Source organism: Anthonomus grandis, chromosome 9 (genome assembly GCF_022605725.1).
Source record: "Anthonomus grandis grandis chromosome 9, icAntGran1.3, whole genome shotgun sequence".
Lineage (NCBI taxonomy): Eukaryota > Metazoa > Arthropoda > Insecta > Coleoptera > Curculionidae > Anthonomus > Anthonomus grandis.
Window position 1 is genome coordinate 2490379 of NC_065554.1, and position 21638 is coordinate 2512016.

Consider the following 21638-nt stretch of genomic DNA (forward strand, 5'->3'; position numbering starts at 1 on the left):
GACAAATTAGTTATTAGTGTATTTGTGGATCTTCAACGTGCTTTTGAGACATTAGACCGTAATATTCTTCTTAAAAAACTGTTATATTATGGTGTATGTAATAGAGCTTTGGACTGGATTAAAAATTTCCTGGATAAGAGGTATAATAGAGTATCTATAGGACAAAAGTTTTCAAATAAAATAGAAAGTATCGTAGGTGTACCACAGGGTAGTGTTCTTGGACCGCTGTTGTTCGTTATATATAAAAACGATATCTATACTGTTTTACAAAACTCTTTCGTAAATTTATTTGCAGATGATACAGTAATTTGTGTGTCAGGTAAAAATTACAAGGAAGCTACAAATATTTTAAATTCAGAATTGAATATTTTGTATCAATGGGTTTGTAAAAATAAATTAAAACTAAACGAATCAAAAACAAAGTGTATGCTAATAGGTACCAAAGCAAATTGTAAAAAATTTTTAGATCAAGGTTTAAATATTGAAATTAATAAGTCAAAAATTCAATTTGTCAGTGAAATAAAATATTTAGGAGTACTCTTAGATCAACAATTAAATTTTCATGGTCATGTAAATTATATTTCTAAAAAGATTGCCAAGAAAGTTGGGTTTTTTAGGAGAATTTCTAATTGCTTGTCTCAATGGACTAAAATGTTAGTATACAATACAATTATTTTGCCGCACTTTAATTACTGTTCCTCGTTACTTATATCATGCTCTCAGGAATATATAAATCAGTTACAACTTTAACAAAATAAAGTAATGCGAATTATTCTTAACGGTAATAAATATACACCTATCAATCAGATGCTTCAAATATTAAAATGGCTTTCTGTGAAGCAAAATATTCTTAAGGCAAATTTAATTTTAATTTATAAAATAGAGCATGGATTTATGCCATCATATCTGCAACATTTTTTAGAGAAAAGATCCAACTTTCAACAATATAATATAAGGTCAAGAAATGATTATCATATATCAAGAGTTAGATCAACTTTATTGCAAAAATCATTGTTTTTTGAAGGGTTGCAAGCTTTTAACTCTCTTCCATTAGAAATCAAGAATGCAAGTAATTTAAGGTTATTTAATAAGAATGTTAAAAAACATTTATTTAGAAATAGCGTTATGTGATGTAGAGTTTATGTATTACTATAGGTTTTACTTATTTTTTATACTACTAAATTTAGCAAATTGAATGTATTAGCCAAGTGCTAAATAAAGAATATTATTATTATTATTATTATATTATTATTATTATAAAAACCCATATCAGATAAGAACATATTGTCTTTAGAACAGTGCGAAATTAGCTAATGTTTTAATATCGAGAAAGCATTTAACAGGATTTGAACATATGTTATGTGTTCAGTGAACATTTTTTACTTGCATGAAAATTTACATCCGCCTATTAGAAGAACTCTTAGAAACTTTTTGCAGCAACATAATATTCATACACATTATTCATGGCCTATAAGCAATCCTCTGACTTAAATCGTATCGAGCACATTTCAGATACGTTGAAAAAGTGTGTTTTACATTAAAGAATAGTGTTCCAGGCAGGAAAAGAGCGGCTGGAGTGTATGCAGGAGTAGTGGCTATAAATTGAGCAAAACGACATTGACAATTTAAGTTAATTAGGAGCATGCCAAAATATGTCGAGCTGAACAACGATTGTGGTCATTCAATCTATTAACAAACTTTTTCTTCTTTATTAACGTTCCTTTCAAGTTTGTTATTTCGAATTTTCAATAATTTTTTTAAATTGCCATACACTATGAAACCCCTGGTATACTACGATTAATTTTTTTTTTGATAAATTGATATTCCGCAGTGTTTCGAAAATGAATGCATATGTGTATAATTTCAATATTTTTCAAGTGAATTTTCAAGTCTTTCATATAAATGTCTTTTAATACTTTTGCCTCTAGAACATTTTGATGTGTGTATAGTAATCAGGTTGTTTCATAATTAGTGGGATAAGTTTGGAGGGGTTATAGAGGGCCTCAAAGTAAGTAAGTTTGCGTAATAAACCCCTATCCGAAAATTATTAGATTTTGAGATACACGATAAATTTGACATCCCTGTAGATGTTTTCCTGTAGGTAGTTTCTATGCATTTAGTACTATTTTTTTAATATACCGGGTGGCCAAATAAGCGGCTGTATCTCAGGACCTGTACATCTGGCAATAATGGAATTTTTTTTATTATTATAAAAGTGGCCATGGGAAAATTCTGGAAATTATTTTTAAGTTCCGTATTTCACCGCAAGAGGGCGCAATTAAAAATGAAATAAACGAAACGTCTTTTTCTCCGAAAACTTAAATATTAACCTATACTTTTGATATTATTTTTAGTAAGCCTAGATAATTTGCTATAATTTTGGTTTATGAATTATTGACGAACGAAAGATAGTAGGGGTGGGGGAAGCTATTGAAAGTGGAATCATTAAAATCGGTGTAAATTATAAACCACTTATTCGATTTGAGCAATTTAAAATTTATTTGCAAGATAAATGTAGCTGCTTTAAAAGTCTGATCTTATTGCTACCCTATAGTTCCTAATAAAACCGCCAGAGGGCGCAATTTGTTATAATTCCTGTTTTTTTCATTTTGCTCTAAAAATTCAAATTGAATGGTATATTTTTGACATTCTATTTAAAAAGTAAATAAAATTTGCAAAAGTACTGTAAAAACCGCACGATGATATCTTTGCTCGTTTTAAAGTTATAGCGAATTAAAGTTTTTTACGCACCGAGCCTAAACTTGTGTGTCCCGCCTAAAAATCTCTAATTAATATTACCACAACTAGAATACCATGATGTTGTCATAATTAATAAATTATTATATTAATAATTGATTGATAAATAATAAATTAATAATACCTATGTATCACAGAATAACTGGAAGTTTATGTGACTTTCTTAAGGCGAATAATTTTATTACCGAATTTCTTTTTATATTTAAATTATGGTCCTGAAAAGGACCGATTTTAAACCCAATCATATTTGGTATTTAATGCCTCGATAGGTGCTCAAACTGCCTTTCATCACATTCCAAACAAGCTTCCTATCTTCTTTGCGTGGATAAAAACTGGTGTTTCGATTTCAGCAGCTGATATTTCATTTATTGCACCACGGATTCAGTTTTCCATATCCTGTCTTGTTGTAGGTGGAGTTTGGTGCACCATATCTTTTAGTAGTAAAAGTCTAGGCATGTTAAATCGGGTGACCTGGCCGGCCAAGGATATAGACTCCCCCTTCCGATCCAGCGCCCTTGAAAGTAATTATTTATATGATGCCGCACCAAACGGGAAAAAATGTGCTGGGCACCCGTCCAATTGGAAATACATGATCCGTCTTACTTCCAATAAAATAGCCAAGAAATTTGTTAAAAAATGCAAAAAAACATTACCGGTTAATGTCCATTAAAAAAATAAGGACCAATAATTTTCATTCCGATAATGCCACACCACATTTTTACACTCCAGCTTGGTGCTGGACTTCTTGCATCCAACGAGGATTTTCAACCGACCGATAATGCATATGGTAAAGTGGCTTCATCAGTCCACAAAATCTATGACAAAAAAAATCCCTGTTTTCGCGAATCATTGCTAGTATCCATTGGCAAAAATCAATTCGGCGCTCAAAATCATGTTCGTTTAGAGCTTGATGTATGATTATATGGAAAGGGTGTAGCCTTAAAATAAAAAGAAATGCCTATATTCGAGAAGAAAATTATAATAAAAAGATGTATTACCTGTGGTCTTTAAGTATATTTTGAACAGTAGTTCGAGCTATTCTCAAATCTAAAGATAACGCACGAGTTCCAATATGCCTATTAAACTCTACGTTAGCCAACACATTAATAATGTTTTCTTCAGTTCTTTTAGTAGGGCGACGCCTTCTAAATTTGGGCCGATTAAAACTCCCAGTATCGCGTAGTCGCTGTACCAACCGTGGAAAAATTCTTCTGCCATAATGACGGCGATCTGGATACCGAAGGGCATCCTGTCTTTCAGCTATTGCTGCATTTTAAAAGCTCTCAAAGAAAACCGCAATCAGATCCACAGCTTCATTATTTGTCAAAGGCATTTTACAAAAAATCGAGCAAAGAAAATTGAAAAAAGATTTAAACTGGCCGTCTAATAAATATTTGACGTTTCTTTTGTTTTTGCCGCCTACTATACGTTAACTAGAAGCCGAGCGCTAGATGGCGGTACATAAGTTTGGACTCGGTGCGTAAAAGAATTTAATTCGCTATAACTTTAAAACAAGCAAATATATCATGGTGCGGTTTTCACAGTATTTTTGCTAATTTTATTTACTTTTTAAATATGATGTCAAAAATATACCATTCAATTTGAATTTTTGGAGCAAAATGAAAAAAACTGGAATTATTACAAATTGCGCCCTCTGGCGGTTTTATTAGGAAGTATAGGGTAGTGATGAGATCAAACTTTTAAAGCAGCTACATTTATCTTGCAAATAAATTTTGAATTGCTCAAATGGAATAAGTGGTTTAGAATTTACACCGATTTTAATGATTCCACTTTCAATAGCTGTCCCCACCCCTACTATCGTTCGTACGTCAATAATTCATAAACCAAAATTATAGCAAATTATCTAGGCTATAATTTTGGTTTATGAATCTAAAAATAATATCAAAAGTATAGGTTAATATTTAAGTTTTCGGAGAAAAAGACGTTTCGTTTATTTCATTTTTAATTGCGCCCTCTTGCGGTGAAATACGGAACTTAAAAATAATTTCCAGAATTTTCTCATGGCCACTTTTATAATAATAAAAAAAATTCCATTGTTGCCAGATGTACAGGTCCTGAGATACAACCGCTTACCTCGCTTATTTGGCCACCCTGTACAACTTAATTTTTTATTTTACCAGTGACGGCCATGCGGGCTAGAACCTAGTAAACTGTTTAAAAAAATGGTACGCCACTGTTTTTTCTTAAAATAAACAATATTTTTAAAATCCTTATTTAAGTTAGAGTAAATTTTGTCTTTTGGCTTTATTTTCTTCGACGTACCGTTTTCGCATAAAAAAAATAAAATCCAATGTGCGAAATTTATTTCTCACTAAAGTTTAAATTTTTAGTTTCACCCTTTTGATAATATTTACGAAAGGTATTCATTATTGGAAAAAAAATGCAATAAAATTGTTTGAGGTATAGGTTTATTAAATATTAAATATCTACTGATATCAAATTAAGAAAAAAATCAAGACAGGCATACATCTCAAAATCTTATCATTTTCGGATAAGGGTTTATTGCGCAAACTTGCTTATTTTAAGGCCCTTTAAGTTTGTCCCTAACTATTTTTTAAAGTTAAAATAGATTTCAGACAGTTTTAAATGCAATAGGTATTCTACAAAATACTAAGATAGTGGTAGTAATTGTTTGCAATAATATATTGTTTTAAATAATTACTTATGATTATTTATGGTTAAGTTTCTATACCTATATCCAACTGTAATTTAGAAATGCTGCATTATTTAAAAATTTGAACTTCGACAAAAATAATATATTCAATTAAAAATAGTTCAAACTTTTATTTTTAAACTGTATTTTTGTCATAAAAAGCTATTTTCTTAATAAGAAATCACTAAGTTTTAATAAATCGTCCTGAACTATTAACATACGTACGTATCTACAAAGTTATCTCGGTGATATCGCAAGTTTAATGCATTTCTATATATAAAATTACTCATCATCAGATTAGGATACTATTCGGTGTTGTAACATAAAAATATCAATACGATATAGCAATAACGTGCTAATTACTTTAATATAATTTAATAAGTTCATGATAAAAAAGGAAAGGATTTTTGGAGAGTAGCTGACAAACATCATCTAACAAGAAATAAAAATCAAAATTCTATACCAACTAATCAATTAAATCCAACCGTAATTCATAAAATTTTTAATAGTATTAATGCCCTTCCGGATACAGTAAGGACAGAAGCAATAAGCAATAGATTACTATAAAAATAATCTAGCCTGTAATGAAGTGTTAGCATTTCAGCTTCTTAAATATTCTAATTTAACTAAAATAATCTCTTCAATAAATCCAATGCAGTGGGAATTGATGGTATCTCAATTAAGGACATTAAACTTTGTTCTCGATTTTGCTTAAATCCTTATTTTATGAATGCATACTTAGGCGAAAATATCCAAATTTATGGAAAAAAGCAATAATCAAACCTATTGCAAAAAATTCAGTACCTAAAGAATACAAGGATTTAAGACCAATCAGTATATTGCCTGCAGTGTCAAAAGTGTTTAATAAACATATTTATGTTTTACCTATACAGGGTGTTTCAAAAGTCATGGTCCAAACTGAAAGGGGGGGTAGGGGAGGTTATTTGGAATCACAATAGCCCCCTATGTTGTTATCCGATTTTTGATGGTTTAGAAGTTATAGCTGTTTTTCAGTTTTTTTTTCTATAATTTACTTCTGGCTTAAAAAAATATTTTTTTCTATGTCTGGGGCTTTATTTTTTAAATATATTTTTTTGTTTTTATTCCAACAAATGTCGAGTCTCTTTAATAAAAGTGTAGTGTACATTTTTTTTTGTTTCTCTGCAGAAAATCTCGTTTAATTTGTTTTTGGATTCTTTAAAAATGAATTTTAACAATTTAATGAAGCACTACACAGTACACAAAGACCTACAGGAATTTAAACCAATGTTTAAAAACTTCCTACTATTTCTAGTCTTTCAATAAAAACATTTACCTTATAGTGTTTATTATTTGATCAATGTATGTGAAGAAAATTTTTAGAGAAATGAAACGTAAAAGAAATAAAATCATACCACATTTTTTGCTTGCATATACCACAAATCTGGTACTATTTGAGTGCGCTTGACCTTCAAATTGGAATTCAGAATGCTATCAAGAGCCACAAACAAAAATGGTATTCTCACATGGACCATTTTAAATAGCCAAACCGACTATTGTTGGTATTTTGTATTGTTTTCTGTTTGTCTTTAGCTAACGTGTTAATCGATTTTTTTCTGTTTTCTGACCTATTATACCATTAAAGTAATAATTAATCTGCATCGAGATGCCGGATCGGTATACCCCACGGGAATATGCTGAAATGCATTACATTTATGGATTGTGGGGTGGGAACGCTTGCCTTGCTGCAAGAGAGTATCGTGATTGTTATCCGGATCGTGAACACTTTCCCGATCACAGAGTGTTCATACGAGTACATAACTCATATTTGCGGGGAGAAATACCTGGTGATGTACAACAAATAGGCAGACCGCGGTTGGATGATGAAGAGGTGCTTGCTTTGATAGAGGCGGATCCTTCTACAAGTATTCGTAGAATTTCTAGAGCTACTGGATTAGCTATAGCTACGATACATCGCATGTTGCGGAGGAACAACCAGCATCCATACCACGTGCAACGTGTTCAAGCCCTCTTACCCCGTGACTATGCACCTAGAGTAGCATTTTGCAGAGAAATGCTTCGACGCTGTCTGCAAGACCCGGACTTTTTTTACTGCATTTTGTGGTCCGATAAGTCTTCATTTCAAAGACTTGGTATATTTAATATTCATAATCTTCACTATTGGGCTGTAGAAAATCCGAGAATAATAAGACAAGATCGCTTCCAGTACCAATCTGGTGTAAATTTGTGGGAAGGAATTCTCAGTGGTAAGCTGATTGGCCCTTTCGAGTTACCGGTCAGATTAAATTGAGATAACCTAGATTTTTTAGAACACCAACTTTATGACCTTTTGGAAGATGTGCCTCTGGAATTACGGGCAAGAATGTGGCTGCAACACGACGGAGCGCCAGCGCATAGTGCATGAATAGTCAGAGACTATCTAAATGGTGCTTACCCAAATCGTTGGATAGCCAGACGAGGAGTGGTATCATGGCCGCCGCGCTCACCTGACCTTAATCCTCTTGACTATTTTTTATGGGGATACTTTAAAGAACTTGTATACCAAATGGAAAATAATACTGAAAATCAGCTTCGTCAAAAACTGCGAGATGGAGCAACAAGTTTACGAAACAATGCTGGAGCATTTAGAAACTTAAAAAGAAATTTTATAAGACGATGTCGTTTGTGTATGAGAGCCGGCGGCAGCCATTTTGAACATCTTTTTTAAATACATGCCAATGAAATATTTGAAGTTTTATTTTAGCTTTTATTTCTTTTATGTTCCATTTTTTTAAAAATTCACTTAACTTATATTAAACAGATAAAGACCTTTAAGTTAAATGTTTCTATTGAAAGGCTATAAGTTGTAAGAATTTTTAAAACATTGGTTTAAATTCTTGCAGCGCCTTTCTGTACTGTGGTGCCTCATTAAAACGGTAAAATCTGTTTTTAAAGAAACCACAAAAAAATTAAACATGATTTTCTGCAGCGATAATACAATTTTTTTATAATATACTTTTATTAAAAAGACTTGACATTTTTTAAATAAAATACTAAAAAAATATATTTAAAAAATAAATCCCCAGACATAAAAAAAAAATAATTTTTTAAGCCAGAAGTAAATTATAGCAAAAAAGTGAAAAACAGCTATAACTTCTAAACCATCAAAAATCGGATAACAACATAGGGGGTTATTGTGATTTCAAATAGCCTTCCCTACCCCCCCATTCAGTTTGGACCATGACTTTTGAAACACCCTGTATATAATTGATTTATAATACCTTAGAAACGGAATATGTTATGGTAGCAATAATACCTGCTATCACACCTAGGGCATTATATTATTATTGCTGGAAATCCTGGCCTCTAGAAATAGTACCAGTTCGCATTCTAAGATTGGTAATTGCACTTTTTTTCCGATAAGAAGAATACGAATCGGGAATTTCATAGAATTGTACATATTAAATAATTTTACAAGTTAATGATATCTATTTAATTTAATACTTACAGAAAATTATGTTAAACTATAATTTTAAATATTCTTTAAGCTTTTTAAAGAACCTTCTATAATTTTCAATTAAGCTAATGGTGAAAGTTTATTATATTGTAACGAAATTCGGGAACACACTTTTATTGTCAACGTCAAAAACACTAACCTAACTCGCCTTGACTGTCGTTTAATTGTTTCCAAGGTAAAAACTGACTAAACAAATAAAACTGAATGAATTGTGAACGAAGCGCGTCCTTTTTAAAACCCGATGGAACAGTTTCGAAATATTTAGAATTATCTTCATTGTTTTTGCCCAAAGAGACCAATAATTTTAGGAGAATACTGACAATCAAAGCAAGCAAGTATACAAATTCTAGAAAATTAGAACTACAGGTATTTACAATAATATAACCTAAATAACCTAAATTGGGGCCAAAATGGGGCTCTCGAACAAGATGAACTACTTAAAAACTAAACACTATATATAAAAATAAACCAAACGTAAGTAGAACCCTAAAGAAACCCTACGAATCAAAAATGCGGTTTTCCCTTAAAAAGAAAATAGAACTTTTAGACATAGTTCAAAACATTATCAAGGAGAAGTAGAAAAAGCCCTTTAAAGATGGACGCCCAGGCGAGAAATGGTATGTGTTTCTTTTTTAAAGTTCATGATATTAAGGGCCAAAACACCTAGATTAAGAAAGGCAGTGATAAAGAAAATGTAACTGGGATTTAAACATATTTTCGTTTACTTCAATATTAAGTATAAAATAAAGCCCAACTGGATGGTAATATGGCAAAGGATGGTAATATAGTTAAGGTACCAGCTGTACTTAACTCTGGGTCTCAGTCTAGTTGCATAAGTATAAGTCTTCTTAAAAAATTGAATATCCAACCCTATCAAGAATCATTAATGGTAGGTGGTGTTCGGGCTAGTGTTACTCAGGTAAATGAAAAGCAAATATTCAATTGGTAGTAGGGGATGAAGGCGAACGGATTGACACTAGGTTATTATTATGCCTTGGAAACTGTGACATGTCTTTTACCACATGTGTCAATAAATATCAATCAATTAAGCATTCCTCATTGGCTTAAGTTAGCAGATCCAAGAATTTTTCTTTTTGCAAGAAACACAATTGAGGCGGTTAGTTTGTGGAGCAGCTCCGGCCATGGTGAATTGTCATTATAAATCTTGATATTTTCAGGTTTCTCTGTTCGGACAGTCAAATTTTATTAATAGTGACCTTAATAGAACAATGGCAAAGTGTTGAGAAATTTAACTGATAGACCAGAAAATAGGTTCATTATTTTGGAAAAGATGTATAAAGGTACAACAGGCCTTCTGGAAACGCTGGTCAGTTAAGTATTTGAATGGATCGCAGAATCGCACGAAAGGTGTTCTGCTATTAATAATATAAAAGTAAACTCGGTTGTGTTAGTTAGACCATAACTTACCGCCATTCAAGTGGAACCAGGCACGTATATTAGGGCTGTTCCCAGGTAAAGATGGCAAGGTACGCGTTACAAAAATAAAAACCAAATATTTTTTTAGGTATTTTCTCCGGCCAATTGTAAAATTATGTCTGTTGCCTTATGAGGCTTAATCGTATTAGTTGAGGACGTTGCCTCAAGGGGGAGGGGAGAGAATGTTGGAATTTAAACAAATTTTCTTTAACTTTCAATATTAAATATAAAATAAAAACCAACTGATAATCTAAAAAATGATTAACCATTTATACATATATTCCAGGAACTGAAAAATCGTTTACGGTCGAATTTACACTTTCCGTCCGTGCCACCCTTCGTTCGCTTCGTTTCGCTCGCAATTAATTGCATTTTTAACATTGCGCAACTATGGAAATTTGTTCTCCTGTTTTTCCCCTTTTTGGGATTATTACTTTAATTCGTAATTCAGATTGTGTAATTCTTCAAGGACTATTTAGTTAATAAATGCAGAGGTATTACTCCAGAAAGACTTTTGTTGAAATAAGCTGTCAGAAAATGGCAATGACAATAATTTTTGTCCAATTTTAAAACAAACTTCTTGACATCCTAATAGCAAAATCAACATAAAAAATGGATTTTGAGCATGTGGGCTTTACCCATATAATCCTGATGCAGTCAAGTAAACCAAATGTGTGCAAAATGCACTAGAAAATACAACAGATGCAGGTCAAAGAAAACCCAGCCATAACATCAGAAGAAATAACCAGCGCAACAAAAGTTACTTATCTTAAATCCGTTCTAATAGAAAACAATTTTAACCTGCTGATGTTTCTAGTAAATACTATAAGCCCTAAAAATAGCAGCAACAATAATACTGGCACTACAATTTCATCAGAATTTGAAGTTAAAGAAGATGGATTTTTATATCCTGTACAACGCAGTCCCGCAACAGTGACGAAATTGTACATCCTATGTAAAGGTGAATTTTAGAACTTTTAATATATAAAGAAATTGTTCTCTTCATCCTATTGCAACTATTCAATCAGCTCTATCTGAAAACAAACTATTATTATTTTAGAAGACCAAGTACTTTTTTGAAAGTCGAACATCAATGCTAATAAAAATTTGGAAAATGCTGAAGAGACAGCATCACAATAAAGTCTAATGAAAATAAAAAAAGTCGATGAAGCGAGAGAAGCATACAGAAGGAAAAAGAAAATATAGCATTATTACCAGTTAAATAAGAATAAAAGTAATTAAATTAATGTTTTTTTTTATTAAAGACTATTGATTCCTATTTTTATAGTTTGTTACAAAACACCATTTAAAGTTATAAGGTTAGGCAAAGTAAAACATATTTTTTCCATTAATAATCCCTTAGTATATACCAATGTATAATAAATTAAGGTATATTATCTTTTCATCTTTTTTGTATGTTAATTGACTGAAATACCTACCTGTCTATTGTTGGAATTAATATTCTTTTATATTTATACAAAAACCAATAAACCAGGTTCCGAAAGGAAAATAAAACCCGCAAACATAAATTAGACATATAGGGCTCATAGAAAGTAATAGAAAGGCAAAAGTGGCAATAAACTTTAGTACTCTAAAAGACCTTTTTTTGGTTGTCAAGAAAATGGTTCAGTTATACAAACAAACATATTTGATTTATTTGACATTTTGAAATGAAGCAAAAAGGCTTTTGGTGTGAGTTTGTAATTTTAGTCTTAAGCCGAAACGTGTTGAATACAGATGTATTAAAATATACTTTCATTTAATTTAAATTCCCATATACCATTATATTTTCGTTAAAATTTAATAGGTTATGGGCCCAGGATCGCGTAAAGTATATTAGTAAACTGTATACGTTCGTTTAATTGTGATAATTATTTGCCAGTACCGGACTTAGTGCGGTGGCATTAAACATGTGTAAAAATTTCTTTGTGTCTTTGTGAGTGTTGTTTTGGTGTTTAAAATAATGGAGAAAACCAAGCCACGAAATGTCCAACCATTTAACGGTAAAAAGTAAAGTATTTGGAAATTTCGTGTGAAATTATTATTAGCGGAAGCACAAGTTCTTTATGTTGTTGACGAGGGACTCCCGAATCAACCTGACGAGAGATGGAAAAGGCATGATATTTATGCGAAGGGAATAATCACTGAATAACTAAGTTATTCTTTCTTGAACTTTGTCAAGGATAAACCAACTGCAAGAGACGTTTTTGATGCTATGGATGCAATATATGAAAGGCGAAGTTTAGCTACCCAATTGGCATTACGTAAAAGACTTCTCAGTTTTAAATTTCGAGATCAACAGTTGCTTCAACATTTTGCTATTTTTGATGATACAATTGCAGAATTACTAGCTGCAGGAGCAAAATTAGATGAGATGGATAAAATTTCTCATCTACTTATAACAATGCCTTCCGCTTATGATTGTAGGTGTAATCACTGGATTGGAAACCTTGGGAGAAGAAAGTCTAAACTTGTCATTTGTGAAAACTCGACTCCTGGATCAAGAAGTAAAACTTAAAAACGACAATACTACAACAAGTTTTAAAGTACTAAATACATTCAGAGATGCTTCAACCACCCAGGGTACTTTTAGAACCAAAGACAATACACGACACAAAAAGAAGAAATTTACACACAATAAACACAAAAGGCATTTCAAAAAGGGCTATAAAAATAATAATAAAACCTCAAACATGAAATGCAATTATTGTGGCCGAAATAACCATTTAATTAAAGATTGCTACTTTTACAAACAAATGCTTGACAAGCAACGTACAATCCAAACTGTTTCACGCACCAAATCAGAAGAAAATGGTTTTGCTTTCATGCTTCGAAATGAACTAATGACAACATTGGAGAAGACTGAAAATACATTGTTCGTGCTTGATTCTAGGGCAACGGACCATATTGTCAACCAAGAACATTTCTTTTCAACAAAGTACCACTTACCAAAACCAATTTCTATAGCTTTAGCTAAGATTGATACAGCTGTTCTGGCTACAAAAGGCGGGTCAATAGATGTGGTGACAAATCTTGGAGTTAAGGGGACATTGGAAAATGTCCTCTTTATACCTGAAGTACCCGACAACTTGATTTCTGAGCCGTGTCTCCAGAAGAAAGGAATGGTGATCATTTTTGATGAGCATGGAGTGAAAATTCAAAACAACTCACAAACAATAGCTACAGGTAAGCCCACAAATGGTTTAATAGGTATTTATTTTAAAATACCTAAAAACCATGGAAATCAAATTAATGTGATTGATAATAAAAACTAGCAAAAATGGCATGAACGTTTGAGACATCCCAATGCACAATCGTTCTTAAAATTAAAATTTTTTAAAATGGTAGAAGATATTGATCATATTAATAATATAGTACCGGTAAACAATATGTTGTGTGAAGCATGCATAAACGGGAAACAAACTAGACTACCGTTTGCAAAGTCCAAATTAAAATCACATATTCAAATACCATTGTTTATTATTCATTCTGATGTTTGTGGGCCAATAACTCCTCCCACTGTCGATAGTAAAAATTATTTTGTGACATTTATAGATGAATTTATACACTACTGTAATATATTTAATTGAATTAAAATCTCAAGTCTTTAAGGTTTTTAAAGATTTTGTTGCTAAAGCAGAAGCACACTATAATTGTAAAGTAGTAAACATCCATTGCGACAATGGAGGAGAATATTTGTCTACTGAAATAAAAGGGTATTATGTTCAGAAGGGCATTTCATATCATTTAACGGTACCTCATACTCCCCAACAAAATGGTGTATCAGAGCGGATGAATCGTACTATAACTGAAAAGGCGAGATCGATGATTTATACATCGGGATTGGATAAATCTTTTTGGGGTGAAACTGTTTTAACAGCTAGCTACCTAATAAATATTTTACCAACTGCCGCTCTGCATATTAATAAAACACCATATGAACTGTGGCATAATAAAAAGCCCAGATTGGACAATTTAAAAATTTTCGGTTCAACCGTCTATGTCCATAATAAAAGTCGAAAGACAAAATTTGAAGAAAAATCAAAAAAGGGTATTTTAATGGCGTATGTTTCTAATGGGTATAAAATATGGGACGTTGAAAAAGAAAATTTTATCATAGCTCGCGATGTAATAGTTGACGAGGTAAATTTCAAAGTCACTAGACCTCTTAAAAGTGACATGGAATTAACACCCTCGCCCAAAACTAATAAAACCGATTTAAACTCGGAAAAATTACTAAATTCTGAACATGAAAATATCCATGTAGACCAACAAACATCATATGAATTAGAAGCTTCCACCTTAAGGAAAAGAGAGAGAGTCAAAAATCATTCATTACCTCTGTACACTGATGACGATGATTATGATATAAATAATGACACATTTTTCAATCATTTTTTATGTGCACATCTTGTAAAATCAATTCCAAAATTCTATCATGAAATTAAAACAAGGGATGATCGTTGTCAGTGGGAGGCGGCCATTAAGAATGAACTTGATTCTCTTAATTTAGACAATACTTGGACTATTGTAAACAAACTCATAAAAAAAAACATTGTTGATTGCAAATGGGTATTTACTGTCAAAACTGATGAACAAGGAGTACCAATAAAATATAAAGCTAGATTGGTAGCAAAAGGATTTAGTCAGCAATATTTACTTGATTATCAAGAAACTTTTGCACCAGTTGCCCGCATTACAACATTTAGACTAATGCTAGCAATTTGTATTGCTAGCAAATTCAGTACAATTTACTTGTTCATCATATGAACGTAAAGACTGCATTTTTGCACGGTAGTTTAGATGAAGAAATATACATGAAAATTCCCGAAGGCCTAAAAGCAGATAATAGTAAAGTTTGCAAATTAAATAAATCAATTTATGGCCTAAAACAATCTTCTAGATGCTGGTATGAATATTTTGATAAAAAATTAAAAACATGTAATTTTAAAAGTTGACTGGTTGATCCATGTTTATATTTATTACACAAAGGCGACTTAAATAAAAATATTTATGTTATTTTATACGTTGATGATATTTTAATTTGTACCGCAAAACAAAACACGATGGTAACATTTAAAAATTATCTTATGAATGAATTCCAAATGAAAGATTTAAAAGATGTAAAACTGTTTTTAGGAATTCGAATTTTGAGAACAGAAAACACCATAACCTTAGACCAAAGTTTTTATTTAAAAACCGTATTAAATAAATTGAATATGTCTGAATGTAAATCAGATAGCACGCCATTAGAAAATAAATTAAATTATATAAATCTAAATAAAGACGAGAATTTGAATGTTCCATGTAGAAATTTAATTGGGTGCCTTATGTATGCCATGCTTTGTACAAGACCATCTTTGCATTGCAATTAATATCTTAAGTAGGTTTCAAAGTAAGAGTAATAAAGAACTATGGGTGTGCTTAAAACGAGTGTTAAGATATCTTAAAGGTTCTGGAAATATAAAATTAACATACAGGGTGTCCCAGCGAAAACGAAACAGAGCTATTTTCGGTATGAAAAAAAAAAATTTTTTCAAAAATCTCGGACACGTCGATTTTATTTTTGAGGGGGACAACTTTTCCTTACCAAGGCACCCTCATACCAGCAACCCCCTTCGAGGGGGTGGAATCACCCCAAAAATCCTAAATGGAAAGAGGGATCGTATGATACCTTATTTTAAAGGTCTTTTAATTCTGAATATAACTGCCAAATTTGAAGTGGCTAAAATTATTTCTCTGGATAAAACAGCTTGTCAAAATTGCGGAAACAGCGAAAATGAAAAAGGTATTATGGACTCTTTCTTGGATAATATTTTTAAAAGAACAAGGAAATCCTATTTTCGGAGGGGTCACTTATTAATTAAGAGGCCACCTAATACCTGGAATCCTTTACGAGGGGTTGAAAGCACCCCTTAAATCTTAAACAGAAAGAGGGATCATGTTATACCTTATGTTGAAAGCGTTTTCACTTTAAATTTAAATGGTGACTTCTAAGTGACTGATCGATTTCTTCTGGATATAAAAGCCAAATAAAATTCTGGAAAAAATGCTTTTATAATAAAACTTTATGCCTGAAACCCTTTCTTACAATTTTTTTTATTGGATCATTAAAACATGATTAAAAATTTATTAGTATTGTTAATATTATTGTTATTACACCTTATTAGCATATCATAAATAAAAACAAAATACCAAATAAAATGCAAACACAAGTATCTGACGAATTTATTTAGCTTGCTAAATATCATTGGTACTTTTTTCATTGTAAAGCAGCATTTATTTAAATAGTTTTAAATTTAGTTTTAAATTAGTTTTAAATTCTTTTACGTGTTGAAACACTGTTAGCAATGGTTTATTCTACTGCAGAGAGGGTTGAGATGATAAAGTTTTTCTTTCGGCATAACAATTGTGCCAATAGAACGGTACAAGAATTTAATGACCTTCATCCAGAAAAACGAGTCAACAGAAAATACGTTCTAGAAATAGTTGCTAAATTTAGGGAATCTGGCAGTGTCTTAAATAAAAAGCGCGAGGTTCAAAATGCTGTTGTTGTGTTGATGTTGTTGATGAAGCAATGCAAATAACTGTCCTAGGTCAACTTCATGCCGAGCCAGGAATAAGTGTCAGAAAATTGGCGACGAGTACAGGAGTAAGCAAAAGTAGTGTTCAAAGGATACTTAAGCATAATAAATTCCATGCTTACAAAATTCATCTGGTGCAAGAACTGAATGAGGACGATTTTGACAGACGAGTGCAATTTTGTGAATCGCTTAGTGATATGATAACTGTTAATCCGCGTCTTATTTACAACATTTGCTTTTCAGATGAATGTACTTTTTTTCTTAATGGCAACGTAAATCGTCATAACTGCCGCTACTGGTCAAATGCAAATCCGGGCCAGTTTCGTGAAGTTCATACCCAGTTCCCTGAGAAGTTAAATGTTTGGGCGGGAATCTTGGGCGGCTCCATTGTTGGTCCGTTTTTCTGCCCGGAAATTTGAATGGAGAAATGTACCGAGATCTCTTGGAAAATGCCGTATATCCAAGAATAGTAGAAATAATGGAAGGCGGAAATCATTCTGATGATGATCAAGTCGTTTTCCAACAAGACGAAGCGCCTCCACATTATGCTGCTGGTGTGAGGCAATATCTTGATGAGATATTTCCTGATCGTTGGATTGGAAGGAGAGGACCTTTTATGGAATGGCCAGCTAGGTCACCCGGTTTAACCCCATTAGATTTTTTTTATGGGGGCATTTAAAAACAAAAGTTTACGCTACCCAACCAGACACCCTAGAAGACTTATGCCAGAGAATTATAAATGAGTGTCAGATGATAACACCTGAAGTTCTACAAAACGTCAGGCATCGTTTTGAGCAAAACCTGTATTCCTGCATGGAAGTAGGCGGGGCACAATTTGAACATTTAATAAATTGACGTAATTTAAATAAACTTGTTTTATTTAAAAGACACAAAAGGAAAAGGGTAGGTATTTCTTATCTCTAAACGTTTACTGGCAGTAAAGATATTTCTTGCTATTTTTATATCCACAAGATATCCATCAGTCACTCAGAAGTCACCATTTAAATTCAGAGTAAAAAGGCCTTCAAAATAAGGAATGACACGACCCCTTTTTCTATTTAAGATTTAAGGGGTGCTTTAAACCCCTCGTAAAGGGTTCCAGGTATTAGGGTGGCCTCTTAATTAATAAAATTATATATTTAATTATATAATAATTATATTATATTTAATAATATTAATTATATAGTTAATAAATAATTTGAAATTAGGACTTCCTTATTCTTTTAAAAATATTATCCAAAATAGAGTTCAAAATACCTTTTTCATTTTCGCTGTTTCTACAATTTTGACAAGCTGTCATATCCGGATAAAAAATTTTAGCCACTTCAAATTTGACGGTTATATTCACAATTAAATGACCTTTAAAATAAGGTATCACACGACCCCTCTTTCTATTTAAGATTTTAGGGGTGATCCCACCCCCTCGAAGAGGGTTACTGGTATGAGGGTGCCTTGGTAAGGAAAAGTTGTCCCCCTCGAAAATAAAATCGACGTGTTCGAGATTTTTGTAAAAAAAATTTTTTTTCATACCAAAAATACCTCTGTTTCGTTTTCGCTGGGACACCCTGTATACACGTAATGATAATTATGTCAATATAGTTGAGGGCTATGTTGATTTAGATTGGGAAAATAATGAGTTAAACAGGAAAAATACAACAGATTATTTATTTAAAGCCTTTAAAAAATTGTACAATATCCTGGAACTCAAAACAACAATCCTCGGTAGCTGCTTCTTCAACAGAAGCAGAATATATGGCTCTTTTCGAATGTGTTAGGGAAGCTATATGGCTAAAAATTTATTAGAAAGCATTATTTTTAAAATGCTAGAGCACCAACAATTATTTTTGAAGATAATAACGGTTGCATAAATATAGCAAAAAACCCTATAAATCATAAAAGAACTAAACATATTGACATAAAATATCATTTTACACGTGAACAAATCTTACAGAAAATCATACTATTAGAATATATTTCCACAGGTGAACAATTAGCTGATGCATTTACCAGACCACTCCCAGCAGTAGAATTCCTCAAGATAAGATCCGAGATAGGGTTACAGTAATTTTTTTTACCTAAAATATATTATGAATAAACATCTTTTCTATTATTATGTTATAATGTTAATTAATATGTTTGTGTATTCCTTATATTCACATAGATATAGGTATATGTAGGTATAATATTAGTTTTTTTTTTATTTTAACTTACTATAAGGAAAATATTTTACTTTAGGATCATAGGATTGCAGGGATTTATAAAATGGTTAATTATGTTTTTGAGTGGGAGTGTTGGAATTAATATTCTTTTATATTAATACAAAAACCAATAAACCAGGTTCCGAAAGGAAAATAAAACGCGCAAACATAAATTAGACATATAGGGCTCATAGAAAGTAATAGAAAGGCAAAAGTGGCAATAAACTTAAGTACTCTAAAAGACCTTTTTTTGGTTGTCAAGAAAATGGTTTAGTTATACAAACAAACATATTTGATTTATTTGACATTTTGAAATGAAGCAAAAAGGCTTTTGGTGTGAGTTTGTAATTTTAGTCTTAAGCCGAAACGTGTTGAATACAGATGTATTAAAATATACTTTCATTTAATTTAAATTCCCATACACCATTATATTTTCGTTAAAATTTAATATCTATTTGTTTCTTTTTTATAATTAAGTATAATTTGTGGTCATTTTTCCTACTTTACTTCTACTTTTTACGCATTAGTGCCTAAAAAAGTCTTTTTTAAATAATTTGACATTTAATTTATAATTTGTCAACAAATGTTTTGACTTTTTTTTTTTAACGTAAAGTCCTTGAAGTGCGTAAAGTAATTTGGTATTTTTGATACACATGTTTACACGTGTATAAAATCCCCTTTTTTATTGTTGAGAATTGTAGTATGAGCCGTAGGCGAATGTTTCCGACAAGTTAGACAACGACTATATTTTTAAAAAAATACTATAAATCTTCAAATTTAGTTTTTTGTCATAAATAGACACCTGCCGATATCAATTTCTTTTTAAATCAATTTTGTGGCTGAAAAAAATTTTTTTATAGAATTTGAAACTTAGGATTTAACGAAACTGTCCGACTACTGGTGTACTGAATGTGAAATACTTAGATCTAAAATTTAGGTGTTCAATTTGCTTAAAATTATGTCACGGAACTCTAGAAAATGGCTAACTACACTATTCTTACAATCCTCCCTATGGTTAACTCCTTATTGTTTAACTTAAAAGTTAAAAAAGAAAAATACTTTATGAACTTTATTATTTTTTACGTTACTGCTTTAACACTTTTAATTTTGTTATTAACCCTATATATTTTTTAACTAATTTATACAGTCTAAGTTTTGCATAATTTAAACCTTTGTGTCGTACAAAAAGTCTTATTGCTTCACCATATTAAAAACCTCTTCATTTATGCAAGTATTATTTTATGTTTGTGTATGTTGTCTTTAGGGCTATATAATGAGGTATCTCATTACTATTACTTATACCATAATTGAGTTAATTCTTTATACGTCGCTTTATTAAAATGTTATATGATACATACATTTAATATAATAGGCATTCAATTTTAGTATAACCTGTATGAGTAATCTGAAAAAATTAAATAAACAATGAAGGATATATATTACGTTAAACTTTCAAAGAAACTAATAAGGTGTGCTTAATTTTAAGTATTGTACTAATTTAACTACCGGAAACTCAAATATAGAAAGATCTGTTTTTAAAGATCATATCGTAAAATACCGTACGTATTTGGAATTTTTTAGTGAATCATCAACGAATTGACGTACGGATTTGTAGTAGTGATCAAATAAGATATTTTTGGAGGGAGGAAAACATAAGTTAATATAAATATAAGATGTCTTGAATTTGTTCATCATTGCAAAAGTATGTTATAATATATTTTTTTATTAGTTAATTAAAATCTTGCAGCAAGCTTTTCTTACCAAACTTCCGTTGTCAACACTTTCTTCTGGATTAAGTCCATTAAAATATAAACACAGCAGAAACACTATTATAGTTCTAAGCCTATTCATGATTAGGGTTATTTTGGACAGCAAATTTTCTAATTGATCCTTCTGTCCTCAGGAATCAAACAAAATTATTCCTTACTACACATCGAACCAAGCTTTGAAACAGTGTCTCAAGTTTTAATAAAATAATCAATGTTCAATCAAAAACTAAAATTGCTGTTTACTGTCAGCCAGATAACTTTTAATTTTTTCTTTACGTGAAACGTGTAAATTTAACTTACGAATTAACCTCCCATATAACCTCAAACAGTCTACGCAAGATATCTTATCAATATTATCAGATGTAACTCAAGCATTTAGGAAAAAGCAAACTCGGAATTTTATCGTAATATTTTCACCAACCGGTACCCTTAACAACAGACCGCATCCTACTCAACGAGACGCGCCAGGCTAACTGAACTGCAATCCGAACCTAAAATGAATTAAGTCGATGGAGGTGGTTATTCTTAACTTGAGTCTAGTAGCGTTATTCGATAGTTTTAAGGTTAGATTCTCCGATTGTTTATCAGAAACGGTGAGGCGTAATTACATACATACATATATCGATGTTAGTCAATTAGATTTTTAGTTTAAGATTTTTTAAATATCTTATGGATGATCTTAAGGCGTAAATAATAATATAATCATTTTGATAACTATAGGAA

At 31.4% G+C, this 21638-nt stretch overlaps 1 protein-coding gene and 1 long non-coding RNA gene across 6 annotated transcripts in view; one reads left to right on the top strand and one right to left on the bottom strand.

Annotated features, from left to right (window-relative positions):
- LOC126740058 (uncharacterized) overlaps positions 1 to 21394 on the bottom strand; it is a 121684-nt gene extending 100290 nt beyond the window's left edge. For 4 of the 5 annotated variants that reach the window (XR_007661775.1, XR_007661774.1, XR_007661773.1 and 1 more), the window contains exon 1: positions 20908 to 21394. Coding sequence is in view for 2 of the 5 variants with exons in the window: in XM_050445910.1 (XP_050301867.1) it covers positions 20908 to 20997 (90 nt within the window). In the remaining 3 variants the exon portion in view is untranslated. The remainder of the gene's footprint in view (positions 1 to 20907) is intronic. The other variant, XM_050445909.1, reaches the window with a different exon arrangement.
- On the top strand, positions 9963 to 11657 carry LOC126740060 (uncharacterized). The gene is made up of 4 exons (XR_007661776.1): positions 9963 to 10044; positions 10106 to 10400; positions 10453 to 11325; positions 11425 to 11657. It is a non-coding gene; the product is annotated as an uncharacterized LOC126740060 (long non-coding RNA).
- Positions 21395 to 21638: the final 244 nt, after the last annotated feature.